This window comes from Pseudophryne corroboree, chromosome 7 (assembly GCF_028390025.1).
Source record: "Pseudophryne corroboree isolate aPseCor3 chromosome 7, aPseCor3.hap2, whole genome shotgun sequence".
In the NCBI taxonomy this organism is placed as follows: Eukaryota; Metazoa; Chordata; class Amphibia; order Anura; family Myobatrachidae; genus Pseudophryne; species Pseudophryne corroboree.
In genome coordinates this window covers 196039544-196055382 of record NC_086450.1, presented here as the reverse complement: position 1 = coordinate 196055382, position 15839 = coordinate 196039544, and the positions used below count along the sequence as shown (strand labels likewise).

The 15839-nt window shown below is 47.6% G+C and overlaps 1 protein-coding gene across 4 annotated transcripts in view; it reads left to right on the top strand.

The window, feature by feature from the left end:
* Positions 1-15839, top strand: part of CATIP (ciliogenesis associated TTC17 interacting protein) — a 114706-nt gene that overhangs the window by 18315 nt on the left and 80552 nt on the right. For 3 of the 4 annotated variants that reach the window (XM_063933923.1, XM_063933921.1, XM_063933922.1), the window contains exon 3: positions 13256-13456. The exons of the other annotated variant lie outside the window; for it this stretch is intronic. In XM_063933923.1, coding sequence (XP_063789993.1) covers positions 13256-13456 — 201 coding nt within the window. The remainder of the gene's footprint in view (positions 1-13255; positions 13457-15839) is intronic. 4 annotated transcript variants of the gene reach the window in all.

The window sequence follows — 15839 nt, the reverse complement described above, 5'->3', positions numbered from 1 at the left end:
GATCAACATCTACAAATAAATAAGGGGACAATACACAGAGCTTGCGCGGGACCTGTTTTTGGTTAGATCAACACAGAGGACTCGTGGACACTCGCTCAGGTTAGAGGAGAGGAGATTCCGCACAATATGGCGTAAAGGCTTTTTCACGGTAAGGACAATACGTGTTTGGAATTCCCTGCCCGAGGGAGTTGTAATGGCGGAATCTGTCAACACCTTTAAGAATGGGTTAGATAAATTCCTAATGGATAAGGATATCCAGGGGTATGGTGCATAGTCATGCATTATAGTTACTATAAATAGGGATAAAATGCAACGGCTGACAGCAGCATCAGTCCGAAATTTTAGTCAAATCATCATGCATAGGAGACCACAAATAGGTTGAACTCGATGGACAATTGTCTTTTTTCAACCTCAGATACTATGTTACTATGTTACTATGTTACTATGCCCCTCCTCCAGACCTCGGTTTTACACTGTGCACAGAGCAAGATGGGTGCACTGCAGAGAGCTCTCCAGAGTTCTCTGCCTAGAAGCATTTTTGTTTGGATATTTTTTTACTACTTTTTCACAGGGAGCACTGCTGGCAACAGGCTCCCTGCATCGAGGGACTGAGGAGAGAGGAGCAGACCTTCTTGTCAAAGATAGGCTCTGCTTCCTTGGCTACTGGACACCATTAGCTCCAGAGGGGGTGAACGCAGGTTCTTACTGGGCGTCCACCCCCGGAGCCGCGCCGCCGTTCTCCTCACAGAGCTAGAAGTACAGAAGACAGAAGTCGTCAGGCGGCAGAAGCCTTCAGCTTCACTGAGGTAACGCACAGCACTGCAGCTGTGCGTCATTGCTCCCATACACCTCACATACTCCGGTCACTGTAAGGGTGCAGGGCGCAGAGGGGGGCGCCCTGGGCAGCAATATAAATTATAAACCTCTGCATGGCAAAAAGACTATATACATGTACAGGTTGGCTCTGTACATGTATATAAAAGAGCCCCCGCCATATTTTACTAGGTTTGAGCGGGACAGAAGCCTGCAGCCGAGGGGGCGGGGCTTCTCCCTCAGCACTCACCAGCGCCATTTTCTCTCCACAGCACTGCTGAGAGAAAGCTCCCCGGACTCTCCCCTGCTTACACACGGTGAAAGGGTGCTTAAAAGAGAGGGGGGGGGGCACATAATTGGCGGTTTACATATTATACAGCGCTGCTGGGGGAAAACAATTTGTGTTGGTCTCCAGGGTTATTGCGCTGGGGTGTGTGCTGGCATTCTCTCTCTCTGTCTCTCCAAAGGGCCTTGACAGGGATACTGTCTTCAGGAAAGGGGTTCCCTGTGTGTGTGTGAAGTGTGTCGGTACGCGTGTGTCGACATGTTTGACGAGGAAGGCTCGCTTAATGTGGAGGGGGAGTGCTTGAATGTCAGGTCGCCGTCGGCAACGCCGACACCGGAATGGGTGGATATGCTGAATGTCTTGAATGCAAATGTCAATCTATTGCATAAAAGATTAGACAAGGCAGAAGTTAGGAATCAGTCAGGTAGCCAGTCCATGCCTGTCCCTGGGGCGCCAGGTCCTTCGGGGTCTCAGAAGCGCACCATATCCCAGATCGATGACACAGATATTGACACAGATACTGACTCTAGTGTCGACTATGAAGATGCAAAATTACAGCCAAAGGTGGCTAAGGGTATACGGTACATGACTATTGCCATTAAAGAGGTTTTGCATATTACTGAGGAACCCCCTGTCCCTGACACGAGGGTACACATGTATAAAGGGAAAAAGCCTGAAGTCACTTTTCCATCCTCATTTGAATTAAGTGACTTGTGCGAAAAGGCTTGGGAATCTCCGGATAGGAGACCACAAGTTCCCAAAAGGATTCTCATGGCGTATCCTTTTCCACAAACTGATAGGATACGCTGGGAATCTTCGCCAAAAGTTGACAAGGCGCTGACACGTTTGTCCAAAAAGGTGGCACTGCCTTCTCAGGATACGGCTTCCCTCAAGGAACCTGCTGATCGCAGGCAGGAAATTACCTTAAAGCACATTTACAATCATTCCGGTACTATTGCTCGACCGGCTATGGCGTCGGCCTGGGTTTGTAGTGCGGTTGTAGCATGGGCAGATTCCTTATCTACGGAAATTGACACCTTAGATAGGGACGCCATTCAAATGACCATAGAGCATATCAGAATTGCTGCCTTGTATATGAGGGATGCTCAGAGAGACATTTGTTTATTAAGCTCCAAAAATAAATGCTATGTCTATTTCTGCCAGGCGGCTCTTGTGGACCCGACAGTGGACGGGAGATGCCGATTCAAAGCGGCATATGGAGTCCTTGCCTTACAAAGGGGTGGAGTTGTTTGGAGACGGCCTCTCGGATCTTGTCTCTACGGCTACGGCTGGTAAGTCAAATTTCTTACCTTATGTCCCCCTGCAGCATACAAAAAAGGCACCTCATTATCAAATGCAGTCCTTTCGTTCCAATAAAAACAAGAAGGAAAGGCAGGGGAAAAAAGCTGCATACAGCTAGTTCCCAAGAGCAGAAGTCCTCCCCTGCGTCTGCAAAGTCCACCTCATGACGCTGGGGCTTTCCGAGGGGAGGCAGATCTGGTGGGGGCTCGTCTTCGATTTTTCAGCCACGTCTGGGTTCACTCGCAGGTGGATCCCTGGGCATTAGAGATTGTTTCTCAGGGATACAGGCTGGAATTCGAAGACTTGCCTCCTCGCCGATTTTTCAAATCGGCTCTGCCGGCTTCCCCGTCAGAGAGGGAGCTAGTGTTGTCAGCAATCCAAAGATTGTATATTCAACAGGTGATTGTCACAGTTCCTCATCTCCAACAAGGAGAGGGATATTACTCAACCCTGTTTGTGGTCCCGAAACCGGACGGTTCGGTCAGACCCATTTTAAACCTGAAATCTCTGAACCTGTACTTGAAGAGGTTCAAGTTAAAAATGGAATCACTCAGGGCGGTCATCGCCAGCCTGGAGGGGGGGGGATTGGATGGTGTCCCTGGACATAAAGGATGCTTACCTTCATGTTCCGATATTCCCCCCGCATCAGGCGTTCCTGAGATTTGCAGTGCAGGACTGTCACTACCAATTTCAGACGTTGCTGTTTGGGCTTTCCACTGCCCCGAGGATTTTCACCAAGGTAATGGCGGAAATAATGGTGCTCCTGCGCAGGCAAGGGGTCACAATTATTTGGACGATCTGCTCATAAAGGCGAGATCTCGGTAGAGGTTGCTGGACAGCGTGTCTCTGTCCATGAAGACGTTGCAGATACACGGCTGGATTTTCAATATACCGAAGTCCCAGCTAGTCCCTACAACACGTCTGACCTTTTTTGGGGCTGATTCTAGACACAGACCAGAAAAAGGTTTTTCTTCCGATCGAAAAGGTTCAGGAACTCATAGCCATGGTCAGGAACATATTAAAACCAAAAAAGGTTTCAGTGCATCATTGCACGCGGGTCCTGGGGAAGATGGTGGCTTCCTACGAGGCCATCCCTTTCGGCAGGTTCCATGCGAGGACTTTTCAATGGGACCTCTTGGACAAGTGGTCCGGGTCCCATTTACAAATGCATCAAAGGATCACACTGTCTCCCAGGACCAGGGTATCTCTCCTGTGGTGGCTGAACAGTGCTCACCTACTAGAAGGTCGCAGGTTCGGCATTCAGGACTGGGTCCTGGTGACCACGGATGCAAGCCTCCGAGGCTGGGGAGCAGTGACACTGGGAAGAAATTTCCAAGGTCTCTGGTCAAGCCTAGAGTTTTGTCTCCACATCAACGTCCTGGAGTTGAGGGCCATATACAACGCCCTGCGCCAAGCGGAGGAATTGCTTCGGAGAAAACCGGTTCTGATTCAGTCAGACAATGTCACGGCAGTGGCTCATATAAACCGCCAAGGCGGAACAAGGAGCAGAATGGCCATGGCAGAAGCGACCAGGATTCTACGCTGGGCGGAAGGCCATGTAAGCGCGCTGTCAGCTGTGTTTATCCCGGGGGTGGACAACTGGGAGGCGGACTTCCTCAGCAGGCACGACCTGCATCCGGGAGAGTGGGGACTTCATCAAGAAGTCTTCGCACAGATCACGGATCGTTGGGGACTGCCTCAAATAGACATGATGGCATCCCGTCTCAACAAAAAGCTAAAGCGGTATTGCGCCAGATTAAGGGACCCTCAGGCGGTAGCGGTAGACGCTCTGGTGACACCTTGGGTGTTCAGATCGGTCTATGTGTTTCCTCCTCTTCCTCTCATACCCAAGGTGTTGAGAATAATACGAAGAAGCAGGGTCAGAACAATACTCATTGTTCCGGATTGGCCACGGAGGACTTGGTATCCGGAGCTGCAAGAGTTGCTCGCAGGGGATCCATGGCCTCTTCCTCTAAGTCAGGACCTGCTGCGGCAGGGGCCCTGTCTGTTCCAAGACTTACCGCGGCTGCGTTTGACGGCATGGCGGTTGAACGCCGGATCCTAGCGGAAAAAGGGATTCCGGAGGAAGTCATTCCTACCCTGATCAGGGCTAGGAAAGACGTGACGTTAAAACATTATCACCGGATATGGCGGAAATATGTTTCTTGGTGTGAGGCCAGAGCTGCTCCTACGGAGGAGTTCCATTTGGGCCGTCTACTCCACTTCCTTCAAACAGGAGTGACTTTGGGCCTAAAATTAGGGTCCATAAAGGTCCAGATTTCGGCCTTATCCATTTTCTTTCAAAGAGAATTGGCCTCTATTCCTGAAGTACAGACCTTTGTGAAGGGAGTGCTGCATATTCAGCCTCCCTTTGTGCCTCCGGTGGCGCCTTGGGATCTTAACGTGGTGTTACGTTTCCTCAAGTCACCTTGGTTTGAACCACTCAAAACTGTGGAGTTGAAATACCTCACGTGGAAAGTGGTCATGTTGTTAGCGTTAGCTTCGGCAAGACGTGTTTCCGAATTGGCGGCTTTATCACTTAAAAGCCCATACTTGGTTTTTCACGTGGATAGGGCAGAGTTGAGGACTCGCCCTCACTTTCTGCCAAAAGTGGTCTCATCTTTTCATGTGAACCAACCTATTGTCGTGCCTGTGGCTACACGGGACTTGGAGGATTCCGAGTCCCTGGATGTAGTCAGGGCTTTGAAGATTTATGTGACCAGAACGGCTAGAATCAGGAAGACTGAAGGTTTGTTCGTTCTGTATGAGGCCAACAAGGTTGGCGCTCCTGCTTCAAAGCAGACTATTGCTCGCTGGATCTGTAACACGATTCAGCAGGCGCATTCTACGGCAGGATTGCCGTTACCGAAATCGGTTAAGGCCCAATCCACTAGGAAAGTGGGCTCTTCTTGGGCGGCTGCCCGAGGGGTCTCGGGATTACAGTTGTGCCGAGCAGCTACTTGGTCGGGGACAAACAGCTTTGCAAAGTGCTATAAGTTTGATACCCTGGCTGAGGAGGACCTCCTGTTTGCTCAATCGGTGCTGCAGAGTCATCCGCACTCTCCCGCCCATTTGGGAGCTTTGGTATAATCCCCATGGTCCTTACGGAGTTCCAGCATCCTTAAGGACGTTAGAGAAAATAAGATTTTACCTACCGGTAAATCTATTTCTCGTAGTCTGTAGAGGATGCTGGGCGCCGTCCCAAGTGCGGACTTCTTCTGCAAGACTTGTATATAGTTATTGCTTACATAAGGGTTATGTTATAGTTTTTCGGTGGAACCGTGGCTATGTTGTTGTTCATACTGTTAACTTTCAAGTTTATCACAAGTTATACGGTGTGATTGGTGTGGCTGGTATGAATCTCGCCCTTAGATTTACAAAAATCCTTCCTCGTACTGTCCATCTCCTCTGGGCACAGTTTCCCTAACTGAGGTCTGGAGGAGGGGCATAGAGGGAGGAGCCAGTGCACACCCAGAGTCCAAAGCTTTCTTAAAGTGCCCTATCTCCTGCGGAGCCCGTCTATTCCCCATGGTTCTTACGGAGTCCCAGCATCCTCTACGGACTACGAGAAATAGATTTACCGGAAAGTAAAATCTTATTTCTCTAACGTCCTAAGTGGATGCTGGGGACTCCGTCAGGACCATGGGGATTAGCGGCTCCGCAGGAGACAGGGCACAAAAATAAAGCCTTAGGATCAGGTGGTGTGCACTGGCTCCTCCCCCCATGACCCTCCTCCAAGCCTCAGTTAGGTTTTTGTGCCCGTCCGAGCAGGGTGCAATCTAGGTGGCTCTCCTAAAGAGCTGCTTAGAAAAAGTTTTTTTTAGGTTTTTTATTTTCAGTGAGTCCTGCTGGCAACAGGCTCACTGCATCGAGGGACTTAGGGGAGAGAATTTCAACTCACCTGCGTGCAGGATGGATTGGATTCTTAGGCTACTGGACACCATTAGCTCCAGAGGGAGTCGGAACACAGGTCTCACCCTGGGGTTCGTCCCGGAGCCGCGCCGCCGACCCCCCTTGCAGATGCCGAAGTTGAAGAGGTCCAGAGGTCCAGAAACAGGCGGCAGAAGACTTTCAGTCTTCATAAGGTAGCGCACAGCACTGCAGCTGTGCGCCATTGTTGTCAGCACACTTCATACCAGCGGTCACTGAGGGTGCAGGGCGCTGGGGGGGGGCGCTCTGGGCAGCAATGTATTATACCTTTTTTATGGCTAAAATACATCACATATAGCCCTTGAGGCTATATGGATGTATTTAACCCCTGCCAGATCTCACAAACTCCGGGAGAACAGCCCGCCGTTTTAGGGGGCGGGGCCTATTCTCCTCAGCACACGGCGCCATTTTCCTGCTCAGCTCTGCTGAGAGGAAGGCTCCCAGGCTCTCCCCTGCACTGCACTACAGAAACAGGGTTAAAACAGAGAGGGGGGGCACTTATTTGGCGATATGATTACATATGTGAAAATGCTATAAGGGAAAACACTTGTATAAGGGGTTGTCCCTGTATAATTATAGCGTTTTTGGTGTGTGCTGGCAAACTCTCCCTCTGTCTCCCCAAAGGGCTAGTGGGGTCCTGTCCTCTATCAGAGCATTCCCTGTGTGTGTGCTGTGTGTCGGTACGTGTGTGTCGACATGTAGGAGGACGATGTTGGTGAGGAGGCGGAGCAAATTGCCTGTATGGGTGATGTCACTCTCTAGGGAGTCGACACCGGAATGGATGGCTTATTTAGGAATTACGTGATAATGTCAACACGATGCACGGTCGGTTGACGACATGAGACGGCCGAGGCGTCTCAGACACCGTCAGGGGCTTGTAAAAACGCCCATTTACCTCAGTTGGTCGACACAGACACAGACACGGACACTGACTTCAGTGTCGACGGTGAAGAAACAAACGTATTTTCCTTTAGGGCCACACGTTACATGTTAAGGGCAATGAAGGAGGTGTTACATATTTCTGATACTACAAGTACCACAAAAAAGGGTATTATGTAGGGTGGGAATAATCTACTTGTAGTTTTTCCTGAATCAGATAAATTAAAGTGTGTGATGATACGTGGGTTTCCTCCGATGGAAAATTATTGGAGGTATACCTTTTCCCGCCAGAAGTGAGGGCGAGTTGGGAAACACACCTTAGGGTGGATAAGGCGCTCACACGCTTATAAAAACAAGTGGCGTTACCGTCTCCAGATACGGCCGCCCTCAAGGAGCCAGCTGATAGGAAGCTGAAAAATATCCTAAGAAGTATATACACACATACTGGTGTTATACTACGACCAGCAATCGCCTCAGCCTGGATGTGCAGCGCTGGGGGGGCTTGGTCGGATTTCCTGACTGAAAATATTGATACCCTTGACAGGAACAATATTTTATTGACTATAGAGCATTTTAAGGATGCATTTCTATATATGCGAGATGCGCAGAGGGATATTTGCATTCTGGCATCAAGAGTAGATGTGATGTCCATATCTGCCAGACGATGTTTATAGACACGACAGTGGTCAGGTGATGCAGATTCCAGACGGCACATGGAAGTATTGCCGTATAAAGGGGCGGTCCATCGGACCTGGTGGCCATGGCAACAGCTGGAAAATCCACTTTTGTTACCCCAAGTCACATCTCAGCAGAAAAGGACACAGTCTTTTCAGTCTCAGTCCTTTCGTACCCATAAAGGCAGGCGGGCAAAAGGCCAGTCATATCTGCCCAGGGTTAGAGGAAAGGGAAGAAGACTGCAGCAGGCAGCCCATTCCCAGGAACAGAAGTCCTCCACAGCTTCTGCCAAGTCCGCAGCATGACGCTGGGGCCATACAAGCGGACTCAGGTGCGGTGGGGGGTCATCTCAAGAGTTTCAGCACGCAGTGGGCTCACTCGCAAGTGGACTCCTGGATCCTACACGTAGTATCCCAGGTGTACATTGGAAATTCGAGACGTCTTCCCCTCACAAGTTCCTGAAGTCTGCTTTACCAACGTCTCCCTCCGACAGGGAGGCAGTATTGGAAAAAAATTCACAGGCTGTATTCCCAGCACGTGATAATCAAAGTACCCCTCCTACAACAAGGGAAGGGGTATTATTCCACACTATATTGTGGTACTGAAGCCAAACGGCTCGGTGAGATCTAAAAGATTTGAACAATTACATACAAGGGTTCAAATCAAGATGGAGTCACTCAGAGCAGTGATAGCGAACCAGGACAATATGGTGTCACTGGATATCAGGGACGCTTACCTACAAGTCCAAATTTTGCCTTTCTCACCAAGGGTATCTCAGGTTCGTGGTACAGAACTGTCACTATCAGTTCAGACGCTGCCGTTTGGATTGTCCACGGCACCCCGGGTCTTTACCAAGGTAATGGCCGAAATGATGATTCTTCCTAAAAGAAATATGGACGCTTTCCTGATAAGGGCAAGGTCCAGAGAACAGTTGGCGGTCGGAGTAGCACTATCTCAAGTAGTTCTACGACAGCACGAGTGGATTCTAAATATTCCAAAATCGCAGCTTTTTCCGACGACACATCTAATGTTCCTAGGGATGATTCTGGACACAGTCCAGAAAAGGATGTTTTCTCCCGGAGAAGAAAGCCAGGGAGTTATCCGAGCTAGTCAGGAACCTCCTAAAACCAGGAAAAGTATCAGTGCATCATTGCACAAAGGGTCCTGTGAAAAATGGTGGTTTCTTACAAAGCGATCCCGTTCGGTAGATTTCACGCAAGAACCTTTCAGTGGGATCTGCTGGGAAAATGGTCCGGATCGCATCTTCAGATGCATCAGCGGATAACCCTGTCTCCAAGGACAAGGGTGTTTCTTCTGCGGTGGCTGCAGAGTGCTCATCTATGAAAGGGCCGCAGATTCGGCATTCAGGACTGGGTCCTGGTGACCACGGATGCCAGCCTGAGTGGCTGGGGAGCAGTCACACAAGGAAAAAATTTCCAGGGAGTGTGATCAAGTCTGGAGACTTCCCTCCACATAAATATACTGGAGCTAAGGCCAATTTACAAGGCTCTAAGCTTAGCAAGACCTCTGCTTCAAGGTCAGCCGGTATTGATCCAGTGGGACAACATCACGGCAGTCGCCCACGAAAACAGGGCGGCACAAGAAGCAGGAGGGAAATGGCAGAAACTGCAAGGATTCTTCGCTGGGCGAAAAATCATGTGATAACACTCTCAGCAGTGTTAATTCCGGGAGTGGAAAACTGGGAAGCAGACTTCCTCAGCATAACCTCCACCCGGGAGAGTGGGGACTTCAGCGGGAAGTCTTCCACATGATTGTAAACCGTTGGGAAAAACCAAAGGTGGACATGATGGCGTCCCGCCTGAACAAAAAACTAGACAGATATTGCGCCAGGTCAAGGGACCCTCAGGCAATAGCGGTGGACGCTCTGGTAACACTGTGGGTGTACCAGTCATGGTATGTGTTCCCTCCTATGCATCTCATACCAAAAGTACTGAGAATCAAGGAGATGAGTAAGAACGATACTCGTGGTTCCGGATGGGTCAAGAAGGACTTGGTACCCGGAATTTCAAGAGATTCTCACGGAAGAACCGTGGCCTCTACCTTTAAGAAAGGACCTGCTCCAGCAGGGGCCTTGTCTGTTCCAAGACTTACCGCGGCTGCGTTTGACGGCATGGCAGTTGAACGCCGGATCCTGAAAGGGCATTCCAGATGAAGTCATCCCTACCCTGGTCGAAGCCAGGAAGGATGTAACCGCAAAACATTTTCACCGCAATTGGCGAAAATATGTTGCGTGGTGTGAGGCCAAGAAGGTCCCTACAGAGGAATTCCAACTGGGTCGTTTCCTACATTTCCTGAAAACAGGACTGTCTATGGGTCTAAAATTAGGGTCCATTAAGGTTCAAATTTCGACCCTGTCAAATTTATTCCAGAAAGAACTGGCTTCAGTGCCTGAAGTTCAGACGTTTGTAAAAGGGGTACTGCATATACAGCCTCCTTTTGTGCCCCCAGTGGCACTTTGGGATCTCAATGTTGTTTTGAGTTTCCTAAAGTCACATTGGTTTGATCCACTCACCACTGTGGACTTAAAATGTTTCACATGGAAGGTGAAGATTCTATTAGCCCTGGCTTCAGCCAGGCGTGTGTCAGAATGGGCGGCTTTATCATATAAAAGCCTTTACTTAATTTTTCATTCTGACAGGGCAGAATTGAGGACTAGTCCTCAATTTCTCCTTAAGGTGTTTTCTGTTTTTCACATGAACCAACCTATTGTGGTACCTGCGGCTACTAGAGACTTGGAGGACTCCAAGTTACTTGACGTTGTCAGGGCCCTGAAAATATATGTTTCCAGGACGACTGGAGTCAGAAAATCTGACTCGCTGTTTAGCCTGTATGCACCCAACAAGATGGGTGCTCCTGCTTCTAAACAGACGATTGCTCGCTGGATTTGTAGTACAATTCAGCTTGCTCATTCTGTGGCAGGCTTGCCACAGACAAAATCAAAAAAAGCCCATTCCACAAGGAAGTGGGCTCATCTTGGGCGACTGCCTGAGGGGTCTCGGCTTTACAACTTTGCTGAGCATTTACTTGGTCAGGGGCAAACACGTTTGCTAAATTCTACAAATTTGATACCCTGGCTGAGGAGGACATGGAGTCTCTCATTCGGTGCTGCAGGGTCATCCGCACTCTCCCGCCCGTTTGGGAGCTTTGGTATAATCCCCATGGTCCTGACGGAGTCCCCAGCATCCACTTAGGACGTTAGAGAAAATAAGAATTTACTTACCGATAATTCTATTTCTCGTAGTCCGTAGTGGATGCTGGGCGCCCATCCCAAGTGCGGATTGTCTGCAATACTTGTACATAGTTATTGTTAAAAAAAAAAAAAAATCGGGTTGTTATTGTTGTGAGCCGTCTGTTCAGAGGCTCCTACGTTTTGTCATACTGTTAACTGGGTTCAGATCACAAGTTGTACGGTGTGATTGGTGTGGCTGGTATGAGTCTTACCCGGGATTCAAGATCCTTCCTTATTGTGTACGCTCGTCCGGGCACAGTATCCTAACTGAGGCTTGGAGGAGGGTCATGGGGGGAGGAGCCAGTGCACACCACCTGATCCTAAGGCTTTATTTTTGTGCCCTGTCTCCTGCGGAGCCGCTAATCCCCATGGTCCTGACGGAGTCCCCAGCATCCACTACGGACTACGAGAAATAGAATTATCGGTAAGTAAATTCTTATTTTTTTTCTCATAGAATGATGGTATAGTCCAGAGGGTCCCATCCCAAACTCAGTACTAAAGCACCTCAACAGTCCTGGTTTTAAGAATAACCAGGCTTGGGAACAGATGTCTATGATGGATAGATGGATGGATGGATTTTTTTAAATTAATGATTTTAAGTGTAAAGCTTCACAATAAAATCAGAGATATTGAAGGAAACAGTTCCTAATAAACATTAAACAGTAAAAGTATCTTAAAATACAGTATTATTATAATGTAGGACTAACAAATCAATAAAAGAAATAGAGAGAGCAAGAATAGGAGAGTTATGGGGTGCTGCTACATCATATTGTAGAGTCTCAGAATTGAGCAGGTGTTAGCCAGTGTGTAGAGGTGTGTACAGTCCATGGAGACTAGATTTTAATTTATTGGTACGTCATGAAGAGTAGCTGTAATGCTTTCCATGCAGTATACTGGCCAAGCTGCGTTAATGGTGGCTGATAAAGAGGAAAGTGGCATTTAGAATGTGCTTGATAAGTTCTGAAGTATGCTTCGGGACCTGTCAGAAAGGACACGGTAGAAAAGAGTAGAGTGGGGGAGCTGAAATAATGGAGCCAGTTAAGGCCGTAGATGTGATTTAAGAAAGCCTGAGTTTGGTACATGACCACCAATTGTGCAGCAGGGAGAAACGTTGGCCACAAGACTGCCAACAGGGATCAGAGGATGTAGAAAAAAGTCTGTTAGGGACCATGTACCGATGATAGTACAGGTTGAGTATCCCTTATTCAAAATCACACATTTTTTGGTCCCCTATTCAGATAATGACTTATTTATATATATATATATATATATATATATATATATATATATATATACATACATATAAATAAGTCTATATAGCGAGGAGATTAGGCCCCTTGATATCCAGTCACGGCGGCAGAGTGATTCAAATGAAAAACTTAATGGGACAGGACAAATCATGTGTAGGAAGTAGTAGCAGTGTCTAATTTGCAAATATTTAAAAAAGACAGAATTTTGAGGCCAAATCGAGAGCTTAGCACTCCAAATCAGGAAAAGAATGCAGAGAGGCAAGGTCTAAGGGAAAAAGAATGGATTGTCTGGTCCAGACGTAGAATAGTTTGTGATCAAGGCCGGTGGGAAAGCAGTATTGTTCCACAGGGGAGACATAAGGGGATGGACAGAGATGAGTTGGTAATGATGAGTGCAATGATACCATATATAAAGAGAGAATGGTATTGTGGGAAAGGTTTGATTGACTGTGGGAGGCAGGGATGCATGTGGAATCCATAATAGGCTATAAGGGGAATAGAGAGAGGTCTAGGAACAATAAATAGGAAGGGGGGGAGGGCATGTCAAAGGATACAGTGGCCCAAATGTGTAGCTTGATAATATTTAGTTACATTTGGAATGTCCACTGTGTCATCCAAATGACTGCGTTGGAGCACTCATGGGCACAGGTGTTTTAATTAGTACCTCCGTCAATTTGATTTAACCATCTGTGCTCAACCATGGATATCCTTAAAACCTGAACTCTTAGGGTGCCTTGAGGATCAAGTTTGGGAACCGCTGTTATATTCTGTAAAAGCCTATGGGCTCTTGGATGGCTAGAATTAGGAGACCTATAGTTGCTTTGCCAGTCATTAATGTAGATATAAGATGTGACTGTCCTGTTTCACCAGGTATGGAAGAGCTGAATCTCTGCTTGTTTACTGAGTCCTTAGAGACAGTCTCAGATTCCGGTAAAAGCCTTGGGTCTTTCACTGTCACTGTCCAGTCCGCTTACTATGAACAAGAAGGGAAAGAGGATGAAAAATGTTTTCTTGTTGACACTTGCTGCCATGGTGTTCTGGATGATGTACCATATAGAACCTCCACAATAGGTCAGTATACCTTTATCTCCTTCTATGAGATTCCAATTAATAATATTTTCAGCATGTCCCAAACACCAATCCTTAAGACTCCGTAACAGCCAAAGTTCAGGTATATCCACCCTTGACTGAATTAGTGACCCAGTCGCCTGGATTCAAGCACCTGTGCTCAACCATGAATACTCTTATACATGGACTGTTAGCGGGGGGGGGGGGGGGGATTGATAATTGGAGTTGGGAATAGTAATACCTATAGTTTGATGCATTTTCCTGCCCTTCTGGGAGTACTCTAACATATAAACATATCTACTTGTACATACTAAACTACAATAATAAGTCAGGCTTCCGGTTTGGAAACAAAAAACAGATACATGACTTCCGCTTCCGGCCCCGCCAATGTGAGCCGCACCTGTGTGCAGCTCCACTAAAGCCGCCAGGCTCACACATTCACGGCTGCTTGTAGAGTCTCCAAACCACCGGGACCCGCACCCGCGATCACCCTGGACTCCGCAGCGGTATATGGACCGCTTCTTATTGCCGGCAATGCCCCGTAACAAGAGCATGAACGCTAAGGAGGGGCAATCCAAGATTGTGCCCGGAGCTGGCAGTGAGGAAACCCCATCCCCAGTCTCCACACATACTTGTGCTGTCTCCATTGTAAGAGGTGAGCATGCACCCCACACTCCTACTGCTCATGATGTACCACTCTCCTCCACAGCAGTAGGCATGATACAACAGGATGCACCTGTAACATACAGGGAAATGGTCACAGCTATTAGAGAGGCCATTGGACCCCTTATCACTGCGCAGACTGCCAGCATTACACAGCAACTTGATAAACTCACACACAGAGTTCAGGACAATGAACAGAGACTGGGTGCTGTGTTCTTTGATATTGCTGATCTTCAGATCAGTAATGCTAAACAGAAAAAACTCCATCACACCATTTTTAATAAACTGCAAGATTTAGAAAATCGCTTGCGCAGAAATAACTTAAGAGTTGTTGGCATCCCTGAAGAGGTCAAAGGTCCCGCCCTCTACGATTTTTAAAACTCTACCCTCCCGGGATTATTACAAACGTCTGATCAGTGCCAAGATATGATTATAGAACGAGCAGACAGATTGGGCCCACTGCACACCCAGCCAGGAGCCAGACCACGGGTTGTAATTTTCAGAGTCTTAAACTACGCACATAAAAATCTACTATGGGTAGCATCTCGTAAACTCAGGTCCCTGAATTGGAATGGCAATAAATTACTCCTTTTACAGGATTACTCTGCCGAACTAACAGCTGCCAGAAAAGAATTCTCGCCTTTGTGTGCCCAACTGATTAAAAAGGAAGGGGGGGGGGGGGGAATTGCTTTACTGTACCTTGCAAGGCTCCGTATATACGATGGTTCATCACATGTTGATTTCAACACAGTGGCTGATGCACAACAATATTTGGAAGAAATACAAAATGAATTGGATGCTCAGTCCACTTCAGATACAGAGTGATTCACCATTTTTCTCATTACCCTTAGCTACTGCTACACTGACATCAAGAACCTTTACATCATTCCCAGTACTATTTTGTTAAAATATTATACGCAACTATCTGACTTTTTCATGCTACTTCTGATTACTTCAGATTGCTAATTATAGCTATGCTTCCTGGATTTTAACGACCCTGAATGGATACACGTCTTCACTCCACTGTGACTTGCTATCTAGCTGGGAGTCCATTACTTCTCCACCCCCCCCCCCCCTCCCCCCTCTCCTTTTCTTTCTCTTCTCTCTCTATTCTCTCCCCTTATCCCCATTTCTTTACCCTCCCAAGTCTTTCCTCCCCTTAATACTCCCCCCACCTTCTCTCACCACCCCTCTTTTTCTCCTTCTCCCACCTTACCGGTTGGTTGCTTTATATAGTAACACACAGACACCATGTGCCTTGGCGGCATGAAGGAGTGAATCCTTGCTCCAGTTATTGTTATTCCTTTTACTTCTTAGCAAAGGAAGTCTGTTAACCCAAGACTGTGCATTGTAGTGACGGTCACTTCTGCCTCGGATGGAAACGAGCCAGAGACCCGCTCACTGAATGATGTGATGTATTTTGTTTCATGTTTACTTATTATTTTTGTTTATGTTGTACCTTGCCCAGGTTCAGACCTACTCCCGGTCTGCATATGACCCTTATGCATCTTTTTCTTGTGAATGTACAATGAGAGAAAAATGTATTTTCACACACCCAAACACGTGCTACTCTGATGATTGCAAAATCTCACTTCTCTACTCTGATAGTACATCATGGTGTTGGTTAAAATTGGCTCCCTAAATGTGGGAGGTATGAATTCTCCCCAAAAGAGGAAGAAAATTCTGCTTTTTGACCAAACAAAATATTGACATTGCCTTCATT